Source organism: Amphiura filiformis, unplaced genomic scaffold (genome assembly GCF_039555335.1).
Source record: "Amphiura filiformis unplaced genomic scaffold, Afil_fr2py scaffold_26, whole genome shotgun sequence".
Taxonomy (NCBI): domain Eukaryota; kingdom Metazoa; phylum Echinodermata; class Ophiuroidea; order Amphilepidida; family Amphiuridae; genus Amphiura; species Amphiura filiformis.
Genome location: NW_027305490.1, coordinates 473,333 through 487,334, shown reverse-complemented (window position 1 = coordinate 487,334; position 14,002 = coordinate 473,333). Strand labels below are relative to the sequence as shown.

The window sequence follows — 14,002 nt, the reverse complement described above, 5'->3', positions numbered from 1 at the left end:
GAGTCATTAAAAAAAAAGGCCGTGAGGGGGGGAAATAGTTTGACCTCGCGATTACCATGCTACCCACTCTCCCGATCCTTATCAGATGCTGGCCAATCTTGTACCTCCATCCGTCGGTTACTTGCTAGATCGATCTTTCAGATGTTGATGCAAGAAGTATCTTAATCAACATCGGAAACGGTAAGATCGACCGGTGTACTGAGTCTAGTCCCAAACAAAATGTTTGGTAGACTCATAACCGTGCGATCTTACCTTTCCGATGTTGATTATCTCGACCCGGCCGCCCCTACAAGTTTGGCCGAGTAGGGGCTGCCCAAGTCGGATAAGGGGTGATTATCGTGTGTGACGTCACCGAATGGGTGAGTCCACTCGGGGGATCGGGGGGTTTTTGTTATTTATTCATTTATGTGGGACAAAATGACTATTGGTTTTTCCGCATCTCGGGATCGATGCAAGAAGTATCTTAATCAACATCGGAAAGGTAAGATCGCACCGGTTATGAGTCTACCAAACATTTTTGTTTGGGACTAATCGTGTAAAAACCTGAATTTAAAATGTTTTTGAGGGCGTTCTCCTCAGCGAATGTTATAATATGGCTTTAACACACGCCTCAACCGTAGGCACCACCACCCCTGACTTTGCATCGTTTGAATTGCAATATCTCTAAAAGTAAATACAGTGTGAAGTTTTTACTTTCCACAGTTTTAGGTAGATAAATTAGCAATAAAATGAGACCATTTCTAGTTCAGTAGCCCTCTACATTCTTGAGATCTGGGCCAAAATGTCCTGATTTTTTTTTTTAATGTAACACCACCACCTTTTCCTATACCCCAATTCATGACGCACGACCTTGTGTACTTTACTGTTTTTTAATTAACATGGAAATGTCTTTGTTATCTTTTGCAGAGATACTGTGCTACCAGTTACATCACGAGTTTGCTTCGTCAAATATGAAGACGAGTCAAGTGTTGGTGTTGCTCAGCACCTCACAAATACAGTTTTCATTGACCGGGCCCTCATTGTTGTGCCATGTCTTGAAGGTAAGAGCAATCAATGACTGTATTCACTTGTACATTCCTGAGTCTGTACTGAGATGGCCTATCACGTCCCATCCCAAATATTTTTATTTTGAATTTTGATATATTATTGACCAGTCTGTCTTATCGTGTTACATGTAATTTGCAGTAATAAGAAATGGTCCATATTAGATAGTGAATGTAGCTAATTGAGGGGTGTTTCGCATCAATATTCACATTTTCATTGACTAGACCCTAACTTTCATGTCTTTACTACAGAAAGTGTTTGTCATTTTACCCATATGGGTCATTCCGTGCCAACACAACACATGGATTAGCTGGGTCATTCCGTGCCAACCCAACACATGGATTTTGTTTAAAATCACTCATCAATGCCCTATGTTCCAAATGAACACATTTCAAGAATATTGAAAATGCTAAATTGTGCAATGGTACATAAAAATTTGAATTTACTAACTTGTATAAACATGCAGTATTTCTCCATCACCATCCCTGGTCCTTGCCATCATCATCAGCACAGAGACTGTCTTTGTGAGTGATCAGACAAGAGATAGCATGGGTAAAGTGACAGTTAATTTGCCAAAGTTACCCTTTCAGTTTGAATTCCTTTTGTTCATACTTTACAGGTGAGATTCCAGAGGAACATAAAGCACTTCAATTAGCAGCACCTTCCAATTCTGTGTCAGGATTGGTGGCGCCATCAGGTGGAGGTCTGCTACCAACTCCAGCGCAACCACTGCTTGGTCAGGTAAGGAGTGTGCAGGGGTGAGGTGGGGCTTAAGGTATATGCATGTTTTTAGAGTACTTGATGGACTATGATTTGTAACAGATGTGGGAGGAACCACGGGTAAACAAGCAAAAACTTTCTGCATTAAATCCTATGATAAATACATGTTTGTGTTGCTGCTTCAACTCAATCATGCCAACATGCCGCTTTCGTGCCAACGTGTTGTGTCCTTGGGCAAGGCACTTTATCCTCATTGCTTACTGGGGGATGGGGTTGGGTTGGATTGGATGTTTGTATAGTTGTTTGTTTCAATGTTGCAATATTGGTGCTGATTAAGCTGCTGCCTGCAAATTGCATTTTGTCTGTTTAGATGTGTTTAAGGGGGTACTACACCCATTGATTTTTTTTGCATTTTTTTGCATTTTGTGAAGAAATTACAAAAAAAAATTGGACAAAGTGGTATGCAAAATGAAGGGCAAATCTTCTCGCTTTTATTGGTGGCATCGGTATCAACGTAGCTTACATGCTTTTAAAAGTAGAAGCCAAAAGGTGGTACATCACTGATGATTTAAATTCACTTCATTTTGGAAAGCTTACTATCAACGGATTTCGTTAAAATTTTGGATATGTGTTGCTAACACGTTAGGGAAATAAAGTTGATATGTAAAATGGGAATAAGTGGTTCCTGATTTCTTTTATGACTTCATGAACTTGGTGCTCCACAACTATCAAAAAGGAACTGGTTAAAATGCTTCTATTTTCAATGTTGAGCTATATTTTGTATTTTTAACTTGCAACATTATTTCACTGAAACTTAATTAAGCCACAGGTAACAGGTTACCACAACCATACTACAGCAATGTTGAAAAAATTGTATTTCTTGTCACCTATACCACCATATTGGGTAGTTTTCCGTAAGCTTAACGTTTGTGATTTTGGTAACTATTTTATATTTATTTGTGAAATCCGTCTCAACTAGGCATTCTAAATTGTACTCACCATTTACATCCCAAGGTATATTAGTATATCCACCTTGCACTTCTCGATATATATCCAGTTAAAGACAGAATATCAAAATTATTCCTCATTATGATATCACAAACTCTCACATGTGTATTCAAAATTGATGTTTAAATTTGACCTGAACCAATTGACCTATAACCTGACATACGGTGACCTAATAGCCTTTTCTTCTCCTAACAACACATTATAATATTATTGACTAATGACTATACATCCATTGTGTAAGTGTTTATATATTTTGCATGCACCACTAGATTTTCTATAGAGAGTATAACAAAGGATTTAATGTATTCTATTCATGTACCCTACTTGAACATGCTGAATAGAATAAATCATGGTTTGTTATGAAACACGCATCTGAGTAACTAGGATACAGTAAACAAAATATATATAGGGCTAAAATGACTTACTACAATTGTTTAAAAGCACTTTTTTTTTTCTTTTTTTCATATTTTTTTATTTCACATGATCCGTGCATATATCGCCTAGCTATAAATGAAAAAATATTTATTTAGACCAATCAAACCAGTATATGGGTGTAGTACGCCCTTAATGTACAATTCTAGCAATTTGACCTGCGGGTCACCGTCACCATTAGAGTTTGTAATAAAACCTTCCTTTTTTTTTCTTCTTTTTTTTTTTCATATGATACCTGAATAAAATTGGCAGCAAGTCCTGATTCACCTTCTCTATTAAAAATATTCAGCTATTTAGACAAATGAGGTATCAAAATTTGTAGAACTGAAATGGGTTTCTTTTTGCTATTTCAGTTTTAAAATTTGATGAATAGATTGTGAGTTATTGTCTCGTAATGAAGGGGGTTTACTTTTTGTGATGTGTTTAGTACAGTAGTAGTAAAACAGTTATTGCTCAGCTAAAACAAATTGTAGTGGGGTGCTTCCGCCAAGCAGTTTTGGTGTAGCATGCTGATAGAGAACTGAAGGGGATTACAGCTTTTAAAGCAGGTGCATGTGAGGGACGTTCTCAAGTACAACCTGGGTCTTAGCTAGCCACCCGTCTGGCCGTCATTTTAGACGTCCAGTTTGCTCCTGGGACGGGCAAAATTAATGCCTTTGACAGATGCTATATTATAAATTGTATGTTTTGAGAAGCTAATCGACCTTTTTAGTAGACCCAATTAGTAGAACAAGGCCATATCTGTACATATTTGAACTCTTTGAACCCCCAATGGGCTATAGATGTCTGGTAAATGTTTTTAAAGGTCAAATTAGGACAGGCAATTTTATTAAAATGACGGGCAACCCTCAATTTCTAGCTAAGACCCTGAGTACAACCACTGCTGGGTCAGGGTTCTGGTGAAATGTCATTGTAAGATACACTACAAGATTCTTATTGTGGCCGCCTGCATAGGTACACCATTATCAAGGTATGTGGCTGGTACTGTGTCAGTACTAGGGGAGTACCAGTGTAGTGTCAGTGCAGTACCACTGCTGGTGGGTCCTTGGCAGTAGCAGCATTGGTACTGTGTAGATACTCTGTGTGTACTGGTCACGTACCTTGGCGATGGTGTATCTGTGCAGGCAGCCGCAATAGGAATCTTTTAGTGTAGGTATGGAAGATACTGTTTCATTAATGAAGTGCAGCTTTTATGGAAGGCAAGAATTATGTATAATTGGTTGCAACTTCTAGCATATATAAGGCAAGGTGAGTTTTTATTTTCAATCTGTGCATATAAAAATGCATAGTCTAATCATTAGTCATGAGGTAAAGATACTTGTGTGTTGGTACAATGGATGGTAACGGAATACCCTGTGATTCTAGACTTGCCAGCATTGTTGCAGGGTTGCTACCACATGTTAAATCGACTTAGTTTCAAAATAGTATTTTCCCTTCTTTCCCAGATTCCGGGCCTAGTTCCTTCTGCTGCAGGTGGTATGGACCCTACTTATGCTGCACTAGGTCTGCCTCAACCACCGCCACTCAATAATGTGGATCCATCTAAGATAGAGGAGATTAGACGTACCATCTATGTTGGCAACCTGGATTCGTCTGTAAGTTACCAAGGATTTGCGGTGAGAGTAAAACACAAAACATCCAAGTAGAAACAGTCAGGCCTCTCAGTAATATTTCTACCTTGTTGCATCAAAATTCTACTTCACACTTCTGGAGATAGGGTAGTGGTTCCCAAACTGTGGGTCGTGACCCTTTTTTGGGTCGCAGCCTCTTCCAAAAGGGGTCACGGGACATGCTGGAAAAAAATACATCTCCGTGCATTAAAGTGCAGGATATTTGTAATGTAATCACATTTTGACCCATTTCAGCTTTAAAATTACACATTTTCCCACAAATTTGTTAAGTCATTATGATAACTGACGAGTTTCGGTAAAGTAACAGCATTTGTACTTTGGAGATGGTTATCTCTCCAAGATCTCACTAAAACAGCATCAGTCCGCCTATAAAAGCATCTCATAGCACAGAAAAAACTCTTCTTAGGTTGAAAAATTACATGCTGAATGAACTTGACAACGGTAAAGCAATAATATGTCGTTGGGATCTTTCCTGAAGCTGCATTCGATGCAATAGAGTATGATACTCTTATTGATCAAATGCAGAGAGAATTTGGTTGAACAGATTCTGCCAAGAATTGGTTTAATAGTTACTTTTGGGATCATACTAACAGGGTTTGTGTACTTGGGATACATCATGGTGTTCCACAGGGTTCAATCGCAGGTCCACAGATTTTCAATGCATATGCACAACCGATGGCTAATATCATCAGATGTTTTTAGGTGGCTTATCACATTTATGCAGATGATACACAGCAAACACAAAAATATTGCTTGCATCAAGCTAAAACAACTTGAAACATTCAAGCTATTCTTGATTGTATCAACTAGACATGCAAATGCTGTATTTACTATATTTGAAAATTGGTGACTGCCATTCCCCATCTGCTTCTATTAAACAACTTGATAATGACCTTGCAATGAAAGACTACATTAGCTCTCTGTGTAGAAGTGTAAACATTCATCTGCAAAATTTGAATAGGATGTTGTTACACTTGTGTACATGCGTTGAGATCTGTGATTCTTTTTCGGCTGGACTATGACAACTCTTACTCTTTGCTTGGTGGTTTGTCGGTGTCTTATTTTCAGCGCTTGCAAAAGCTGCAAAACCATGTGGTGCATCTGGTTTACCAGGTCAGCAATCACGCCAGTGTGACCTCTCTCATTTATGAGTTGCATTGGTTAAGATGAGGAGTCCGAGTCGCTGTAGTATAATCTCTATGCAAAAAATCAGAACATTTTAAGTCATGGCTGGTAACAAGCCTAGTAGAAATGATGATAACTAATGCTAACATCCATGTCATTTGTTATGCTTTTGAATATTACAGCAAACAGTCACGGCAGAGCAACTGCTGAGTTTTTTTCCAGGGCATAGGAGAGGTGAAATATGTGCGCATGGCCGGTGACGAGACCCAGCCAACAAGATTTGCTTTTGTGGAATTCACAGAGCATGCATCTGTAGCAAAAGCCCTGACGTACAATGGAGTCATGTTTGCTGGCAGGCCTTTGAAGTAAGTATCTGTTACCATATCTCTTGAAACACTTAACATGTGCACATCAACCAATCCAGTTTATCCAAACTATAATGTTGTTCAATATTTATAAATCATGATTTGATTAAGTCCGCACTTGTACCTGTCTAAATCAGGCAAATCAAATATCTACAAATGCCTTCTAATAACACCTCATTTCTACTTCTCTTTTGTCAGAATTAACCACTCCAACAATGCCATAGTTAAACCACCTGCTAAGACAGCTGAGGCAGCACAGCGTGAATTAGCAGAGACCATGAAACAAGTCAGAGATGCACAAGCCCTCATTCAGGCTGCTATTGATCCAGGTAAGTCAGCCTTGTGTAAGATAGTCATCATGTGTGTTTATTAAACAGGTTTAATAATGTGCTCAAGAGGTCATTAGGAGGCACATAAAACTTTGGGATTTTATTAGTTACAAAAAAATATTTACACAAACTTCAGAATTAGTGTAGTAGCAAGCGACTCCAAATTTGCCAAATTGGTGATTAAAGCTAGGTTGATCTGAAACAAATTCCATATGATCATCATCATGAAGAAAAGGGAATTTAGGTTCTATTATCACAGTCACTAAAACATGGAAAAAAGTTGTTGCTCACCTTTATCGTAATGGCAATAATGCTCTACTTAGGGGATCCAAATATGTTTGGTAGAAAATCTTAAATAGTATATGAAACATCTATTTCTGTTATGTATCACTACTGCTTCAAGTTAAATTGCCTGTGAAATAAATTCCCAGCACGTAGCATGTACTAAGTATTGGTAGGCTTTGTTTTGAAATTGAATTGAAATACATAGAAACACTTTGCACATTGGTTTACTGACCTACATACCATCTTGTAAGGCAAATTGAACTAAGAATTTAGCTCCTCTTCAATCTTGTCAACTGCTGATTGGTGTGAATGTAAGATGAGATAGCCAAGGTAAAAGTTTTATGAATATCCAGACATTTCTTTCCATCTTTCCTTCCATAATGTAAGGCAATTCCATTTTTTTTGCCAGATACTAAGTTACACACAAGATCTCCTCAAATTCGGTGTAATATTTTGCCTAAAGTTTGTTTGTTATGTCAAGTGTTTTGGTTGTTTGTATATATTGTGTTGCTTATACTATATTCATTCATTCATTCATTCATTCATTCATTCATTCATTTATTCATTTCCACAATTCACATAAAAATACAAAATACGCACTAAAATATCATAACATCAAGATACCATCAAAGAATCATGGAGGAGATGGCCGAAAGGCCAGTAAGGCCAGAGGCAGCCTTACATATATGAAGTAAATACAAGACCTATGTATTACAGACATATGCAAATGTTCATTGTAAATGAATTGAATCTTCAATGAGGTACAAAGAAAGAATTGTATAAATTGGCTTTGTGAATTGTAGTACCGTAACCACTCGGGTATAAGCCTACCCCCTAGATGGCAGATTTCACTTCAAAAATGGGGGTGGGCTTATAACCGGGGAAGGGCTAGTGCTTGAATTTAAAAATAAGAACAATCACCCCCGTTTGTATATTCCCAATGTACCAGTAATTTCTATCTTTTATGTCAATTTCTTAAAATATAAGTGTGGAATGTTAATTATCAACTGATATTTTTTATATTTGATCTTAAATATGAGAGCAAAGCATTGATTTGATTTAAGAACTTGGCCAAAATTTAGTACTGGGCTTATACCTGAGTGCACCCTTGTTCCCAGAATGTTTTGAAAAATAGGGGGTGGGCTTATAGCCGAAGGTCGGCTTATACCCTGGTGGTTACTGTAAATGCATGTTTATGTTATCACAATTAAAATTGGTATCTTCATACTTCGAAGTTAATCAAAGTATAGTTACTTGGTGGACTACAGTCAGTCTACTCTGAAGTACAAAGTGCGGACGCACACGTTGTCACTTTGTACTTCAGAGTGGACAAACTGTATCAGGGTAGCACATTAATGGATGAAGGTACTGAATAGCGGACATTGCTGTTCACGCAAAGTATAGTGAGGATAGTGTATAAACAAAATACTGTGACTTAATGCTTGGTAAACCCTAAACAAAAGTGGTTGTGTTCTATTATGTTATGACAACTAGGTTATGACAATCTAACATTTCTATTTTGTGCATATGAATTGCAGCCCTAATAACTTATCTGTCATATAGGCCTATAATGTAAAATCAAAGCATATCTCAACTTTGTGCCAACCACTTTTTTTTTTAAACTGACCCATTTGGTGACTTGTGCAAAATGTATTCCCCTCCAGATGTGTTAAGTGGAAAAATGCTCTTACCAACGAGAATAATGACTAGAATTTCCACATTATCGTTTACGGACTCATTCTCAGAATCATATTGGATTCTGTGATTAGTGTCCAGTGGTCAACCCCCATCCCTATTATTAATGAGTATTATGATGTTAATATGTTTCCAATATACCATGCTTATACATCACTATAGAAACCAAACTGAGCCTTGCAGCAGCCAAGCAAGAAGCCACCAAGGGTAAGCTAATTAGAGGTTAATACTGCATATTACTTGTTGAGAGAGATATTGGACAGCATAATGCACGTGTTGAGATGTTGATGCGTCCAGTGGTTTGAGGCCATGCATTAGACGTATCAACAAAACAGTGCAACTGCATTATTTTGTCCAATTTCTCGAGCAACAAGTTATGCACAGTTTTTAAGCTATTTCATACACATGAAAAAATCCTGCAATTGTTGTTATACTAGCAAATATAAATGCATACACCAAAGAAAATGAATGAATCGTACACAACGTGCACACGTTCGAAAGCAGTGCGCAGAGTGTAATTAAACACTTTTAATACATTCAGCATACTTTTCTAATGTCTTTTCTGATTGGCTACATGGTTCCAAGAGTTTTGGAATTAAATCTAATACAGGAACTTATTTTTTGCAACTATTGCGACGTTACGTCTGGAACCACCAGACTTCATCAGGCAACTGACCCGCTGGGCTGGTCACATGATAGACGGCTAGGTATCGTCCCGATGGCCCGGTCCCATGAAGCCATGTGGGAGCGCATTGAACAACCATCACTGAACAAGAAAGGGGGACTCCGCTTTAACTTATCTTATGCATGGGACCGGGCCATCGGGACGATACCTAGCCGTCTATTATGTGACCAGCCCAGCGGATCAGTTGCCTGATGAAGTCTGAAGGTTCCAGACGCAACGTCGCAATAGTTGCAAAAAGTATATAAGTTCCAGTATTAGATTTAATTCCAAAACTCTGTTTGAAACTACTGGATGACTAAGAACATTCACTCAGTAAATAGTACAACTGTATAGCGCCTTGTCCAAACTCAACATCCAATAGTAGTGTCTATCTTTAGATACATGTAGAAAATTCCAATTCATTCCAATCAGGGAGGTTCCCTTTATTTTCTGTGTTCATGGTACAGCATATGTGATGTTAATGTATTTTCCAATGTACCATGCTTATACATTGTTATAGAAACCAGCCTTCTTGCAACCAAGATCGAGACCAAAAAGGGTAAGCATAGGGTCAAATAGTACAACTGTAGTGCCTGTCCCAATGTCCACTTACTATGTAGGATGCTTAGATTCTTTAGGGGAGACTAGGCAAAGATTTCTTATTTATTTTTCCTCAAGTAATAATAGCATAGTTGAAAAATGTCCCTAAATATTTTCTGTATGGATGGCAAAATATGAACAAATTTGTATTACTCCTTTTTTGAATTTGTGGAACAATAGAGCGTATGTTATATTTCCACTATACCATGCTTATGTATTGCTGTAGAAACCATTGAACACAGCCTTGTGGCACCCAAGTCGGACTTCAAAAAGGGTAAGCTTTAGACCAACGGATAAATTACCAGTATCAATCAATCTCAACTACTGTGTATCATGTTATAACCGTACAGGTTTTCTCCCAAGCATTTACCAAACAAAGACATTTATTTTGTATTTGTCCGTTGGAAGTTGGAACCCTGAAGTTCCCCCCATTAACAGTGCCTCTATATTAAACCCATATTTTGTTTGTTTGTTTCTTACGTAAGTTAATTTGTATATGTATATGGAAAATGTTCCCTTTAGAAATTACAACACAATGAACCATGCTTATACATTATATATATAGAAACCGAACAGAACTTTTTGGCACCCAAGTCACCAACCAAAAGGGTAAGCTTTAGCCAACAGGTTAAGTACCAGTATCAAATCTCAACAACCGTGTATTATGTTATTACTTTGCAGGGTCAAGTTTAATTACAGCGATAAATGCATTTTTCAATTGGAGACATTTATTTATATTTTTCCTTGGAAGTTATGACCCTGGACCTTCGAAGTTATGACCCTGAACCTTAGAAGTTATGACCCTGAACCTTGGCAGTTATGACCCTGAACCTTGGCAGTTATGACCCTGAACCTTGGCAGTTATGACCCTGAACCTTGGTAGTTATGACCCTGGACCTTGGAAGTTATAACCCTGGACCTTGGAAGTTATGACCCTGAACCTGGGAAGTTATGACCCTGAACCTTGGAAGTTACGACCCTGAACCTTGGAAGTTATGACCATGAACCTTGGAAGTTATGACCCTGAAATGTCCACAATAAGTTCCAATATAGACTGCAATGTCTTTGTATCAAACCCTGATTTGTTTCTGATTTCTTCAATAAGTGAATAAATATATGCCAAATTTCCCCCTGCAAATTACAACGCCATGAATCATGCTTATACATTACTATAGAAACCAAACAGAGCCATTTGGCAACCAAATCAGACAAGGAAAATGGTAAGCTTTAGGTTGAAGTACAAACGGTATCAATTTCAGTTACTCTAGAGATCATATGATGTTATCTTGTAGGGTATCCCCACGTTACTGTACCCGAAACTATTAAAGAGACCATACTCACCATTTCTGTATGTGGCGTCATCTATAGGTACAATAAAGGGACCTTTGTATAATGGTGGTGTCAAAGAGTACAAAGGTCAAAACCAGTTGTTAATGTCAATTTGTGAAATATGTGAAGCTAACAAGCAAGAGTAGTTGGTGTTGCTCAAAACAATTTGGTGTAGATGTTGAGACTTTTTTCATATTTTCATTTGTTGTGTCTTTTGCAGTTTAAAACTGACAGCAGTTTGTATTTATTTAAAAGTTACATTGAATGGCAAGTGACTAGTAAACTGGCTTATAAGCATGCTTGCATTTCACAGTGGGGAGATGCATTAAAGAAGTTGTAACTAGGGGGTACCATAACATAGCACCTTGTAATGTTGCTATTAAATTCTTGGACACAGGTGTATGTGCCTGGTGTTGTGTTGATGCATGAGCTTATGTACTTCACAGAAGCTGCAACCTTAGCGATCGTTTGCTTAGTAACAACACAGCATAGCCATGATTGGTTCATTTTTTAAAATCATGCATAGTTTGTAATGTCATACGAATGTCGAATGTTGGTGTTACCCACTCATTGCTAAAATGTTGTGTCCGAAAATAAAAATATTATGAACAGTATGTTTGCTTGCATTGGGCTGGGGAGGTGCGTTTCAGCCAGCCAATGTCAGCCCCCTCCCTTTATCAGCTAAACCCTTAAGGAGGCTGTGTACTCTCAGACATGCATGTAGTAAAAGTGCAATAACTTTGTAATTATTCGCATAAGACATATAAAAGTATACATTTTTATGAAGGCAAGACATCAATAAATCTTAATATAAATACAGATTTGGGGTAAAAACAACAATTATGAAGAAAATCACAAAAAGTGAGTTTTTGGCAATATTTGTTAGGTACATCATAACAAAAAATATTCTTTCCAAAATAGTTTATTTTGTTTTTAGCTCAATCTTGAGGCTCCTTTCCAAAAACGTTTATTTTTTTTTTTTTGATATTGGCCTTATTTTTTGAGATATTGACCATATAATGCATCAAATTGAACTTTTTAAAATTCACAAACGCCTATTTGCACAAATTGATGCCTAAAATCGGAAATAGACCAAAATATAAAAAAATGAGAAAACGTTTCTTGAGTCGATCATGCTTTTTACGATGATCATATTTGCTTACCTATAGATGCTGTATTTATTGAGTTATTGTGTACCTAAATCGTCATTTTACCGAGAAAATGAACATTGAAATAATGGCCGTTGAAGTTTAAAGTGGTCACATTTTGCACTTTCATCGAATCTCGCAGGAGAATGCGGCAGTTTTTATTTTTCTACCTTACATTACATAAACATCGGGTAAATCCACGGCCCCTTGAGAAGTTTGAGCGAAATCCATTCATAACTTGATATTTAAATCGGGGAAAGAACTTGAAAAAACCCACATTTTATCAGCTAAAACCGAGCCGTTAGACCTCTAGGTTTTTGTGCTTCCGTGGTGTTTCCATAAGATGCGCCACAAGCATGCAGATAAGCGTCGCACAGAGCGCGTAGCGTATTTGTGCGTTAACAAATTGCCCGAGTACGCAACGCGATGCGTTGTTATTGCTGCGTGTACCCTGCTGGTACAACAAAGATTTTCTTTCCTTTTCAATTTCAAACACGAGTGGAATAGTGAAATAAAATCCTTAAAATATTGCAGTTGGAGTTTACAAATCTGGATTTTCATTCCTTGTATTTATAAAAAACATAACAAAGTACAAACATATCAAAAAAACTCGATTTTGCGAAAGAAACAATGTCTAGAGTACACAGCTGCCTTAAACAAATCAGTTGAGGTAACTGCCAAAGTAGTTGGTACTGGGCTTGTGGTATAAGAACTGCCTTGTTATTTCCACAAAGAACAACTTCAGTTCAGAAGACAACACTTGTTACAAATTTTTTACTGCCTACATGTTAAAATAAGGACCAAGAAAGTTTGTATTGCCAAAGTCAGGTTGGTTGGTTCTTTAAAATTTTTCTAAAAATTGCCTCATACATATAAGTTCACCATAAAATACAATGATTGGTAAACAAAGATTTTATAACATTTGTAAGGCTTGTTGTTTTAATATGTTAGTCGTGCGGTTCAAATTACAAATGGGTAAAACATTTTGTGAATATAGGCAAAATATTTGAAGAAAAAAAATCAGATTTTCGGGTTGGTCTGAAAAGGACAATACAAACCTTTTTAGGCCTGCAAATATTAAGTTTTGGTTTTGTTTATATATATTTTTTGAAATTATAATTGCAGATTACACATTTTGTAAAATGCCTAGAGGCCTTTTGGTATAATTAAGTGCCTTATTATTATTACAAAGATCAGGTAGAAATTGAAACTAAGTGTATCAACTTGGATAAGAGATGTGTAATGCCACTTCTGATTGAAGTGATAACATTTTATAGCCTATGGCAGTGATTAACCCTAACACCCATAAACACCACAATGATAACCACAGCGCATGCATGAATCCCAGGTTATGCAATGACCCAATCAGCCTAAGTGCTATATGCTCAGGGAATCGCTGGCCAGGCCAGCGCAACCTGTGTGGCTACCGCACAGGTAGCTTGGCATGCGAGGGTCTAAGGTTTGAATCCCGGTGGTATCAAGTGACTTCTTTGTTCATCTTCTCTCTCTTTTTGTTCCTTCTTTAACTTTCAAAGCAAAAAGCAGTGTCCGGTGTTAGGGTTAATAACCCAGGTTTCTGTAACTGATGATGCTCACAATGGCCCCTGCTATGGTTCCATTCAATATT

At 37.5% G+C, this 14,002-nt stretch overlaps 1 protein-coding gene across 1 annotated transcript in view; it reads left to right on the top strand.

Annotated features, from left to right (window-relative positions):
• LOC140143738 (uncharacterized) overlaps positions 1-14,002 on the top strand; it is a 54,669-nt gene that overhangs the window by 11,262 nt on the left and 29,405 nt on the right. Inside the window, 10 exon segments of the mRNA XM_072165549.1 lie at positions 907-1,040; positions 1,664-1,785; positions 4,650-4,799; positions 6,143-6,172; positions 6,174-6,325; positions 6,524-6,654; positions 8,797-8,841; positions 9,819-9,857; positions 10,125-10,172; positions 11,074-11,118. Of these exon segments, the coding sequence (XP_072021650.1) occupies positions 907-1,040; positions 1,664-1,785; positions 4,650-4,799; positions 6,143-6,172; positions 6,174-6,325; positions 6,524-6,654; positions 8,797-8,841; positions 9,819-9,857; positions 10,125-10,172; positions 11,074-11,118 (896 nt within the window).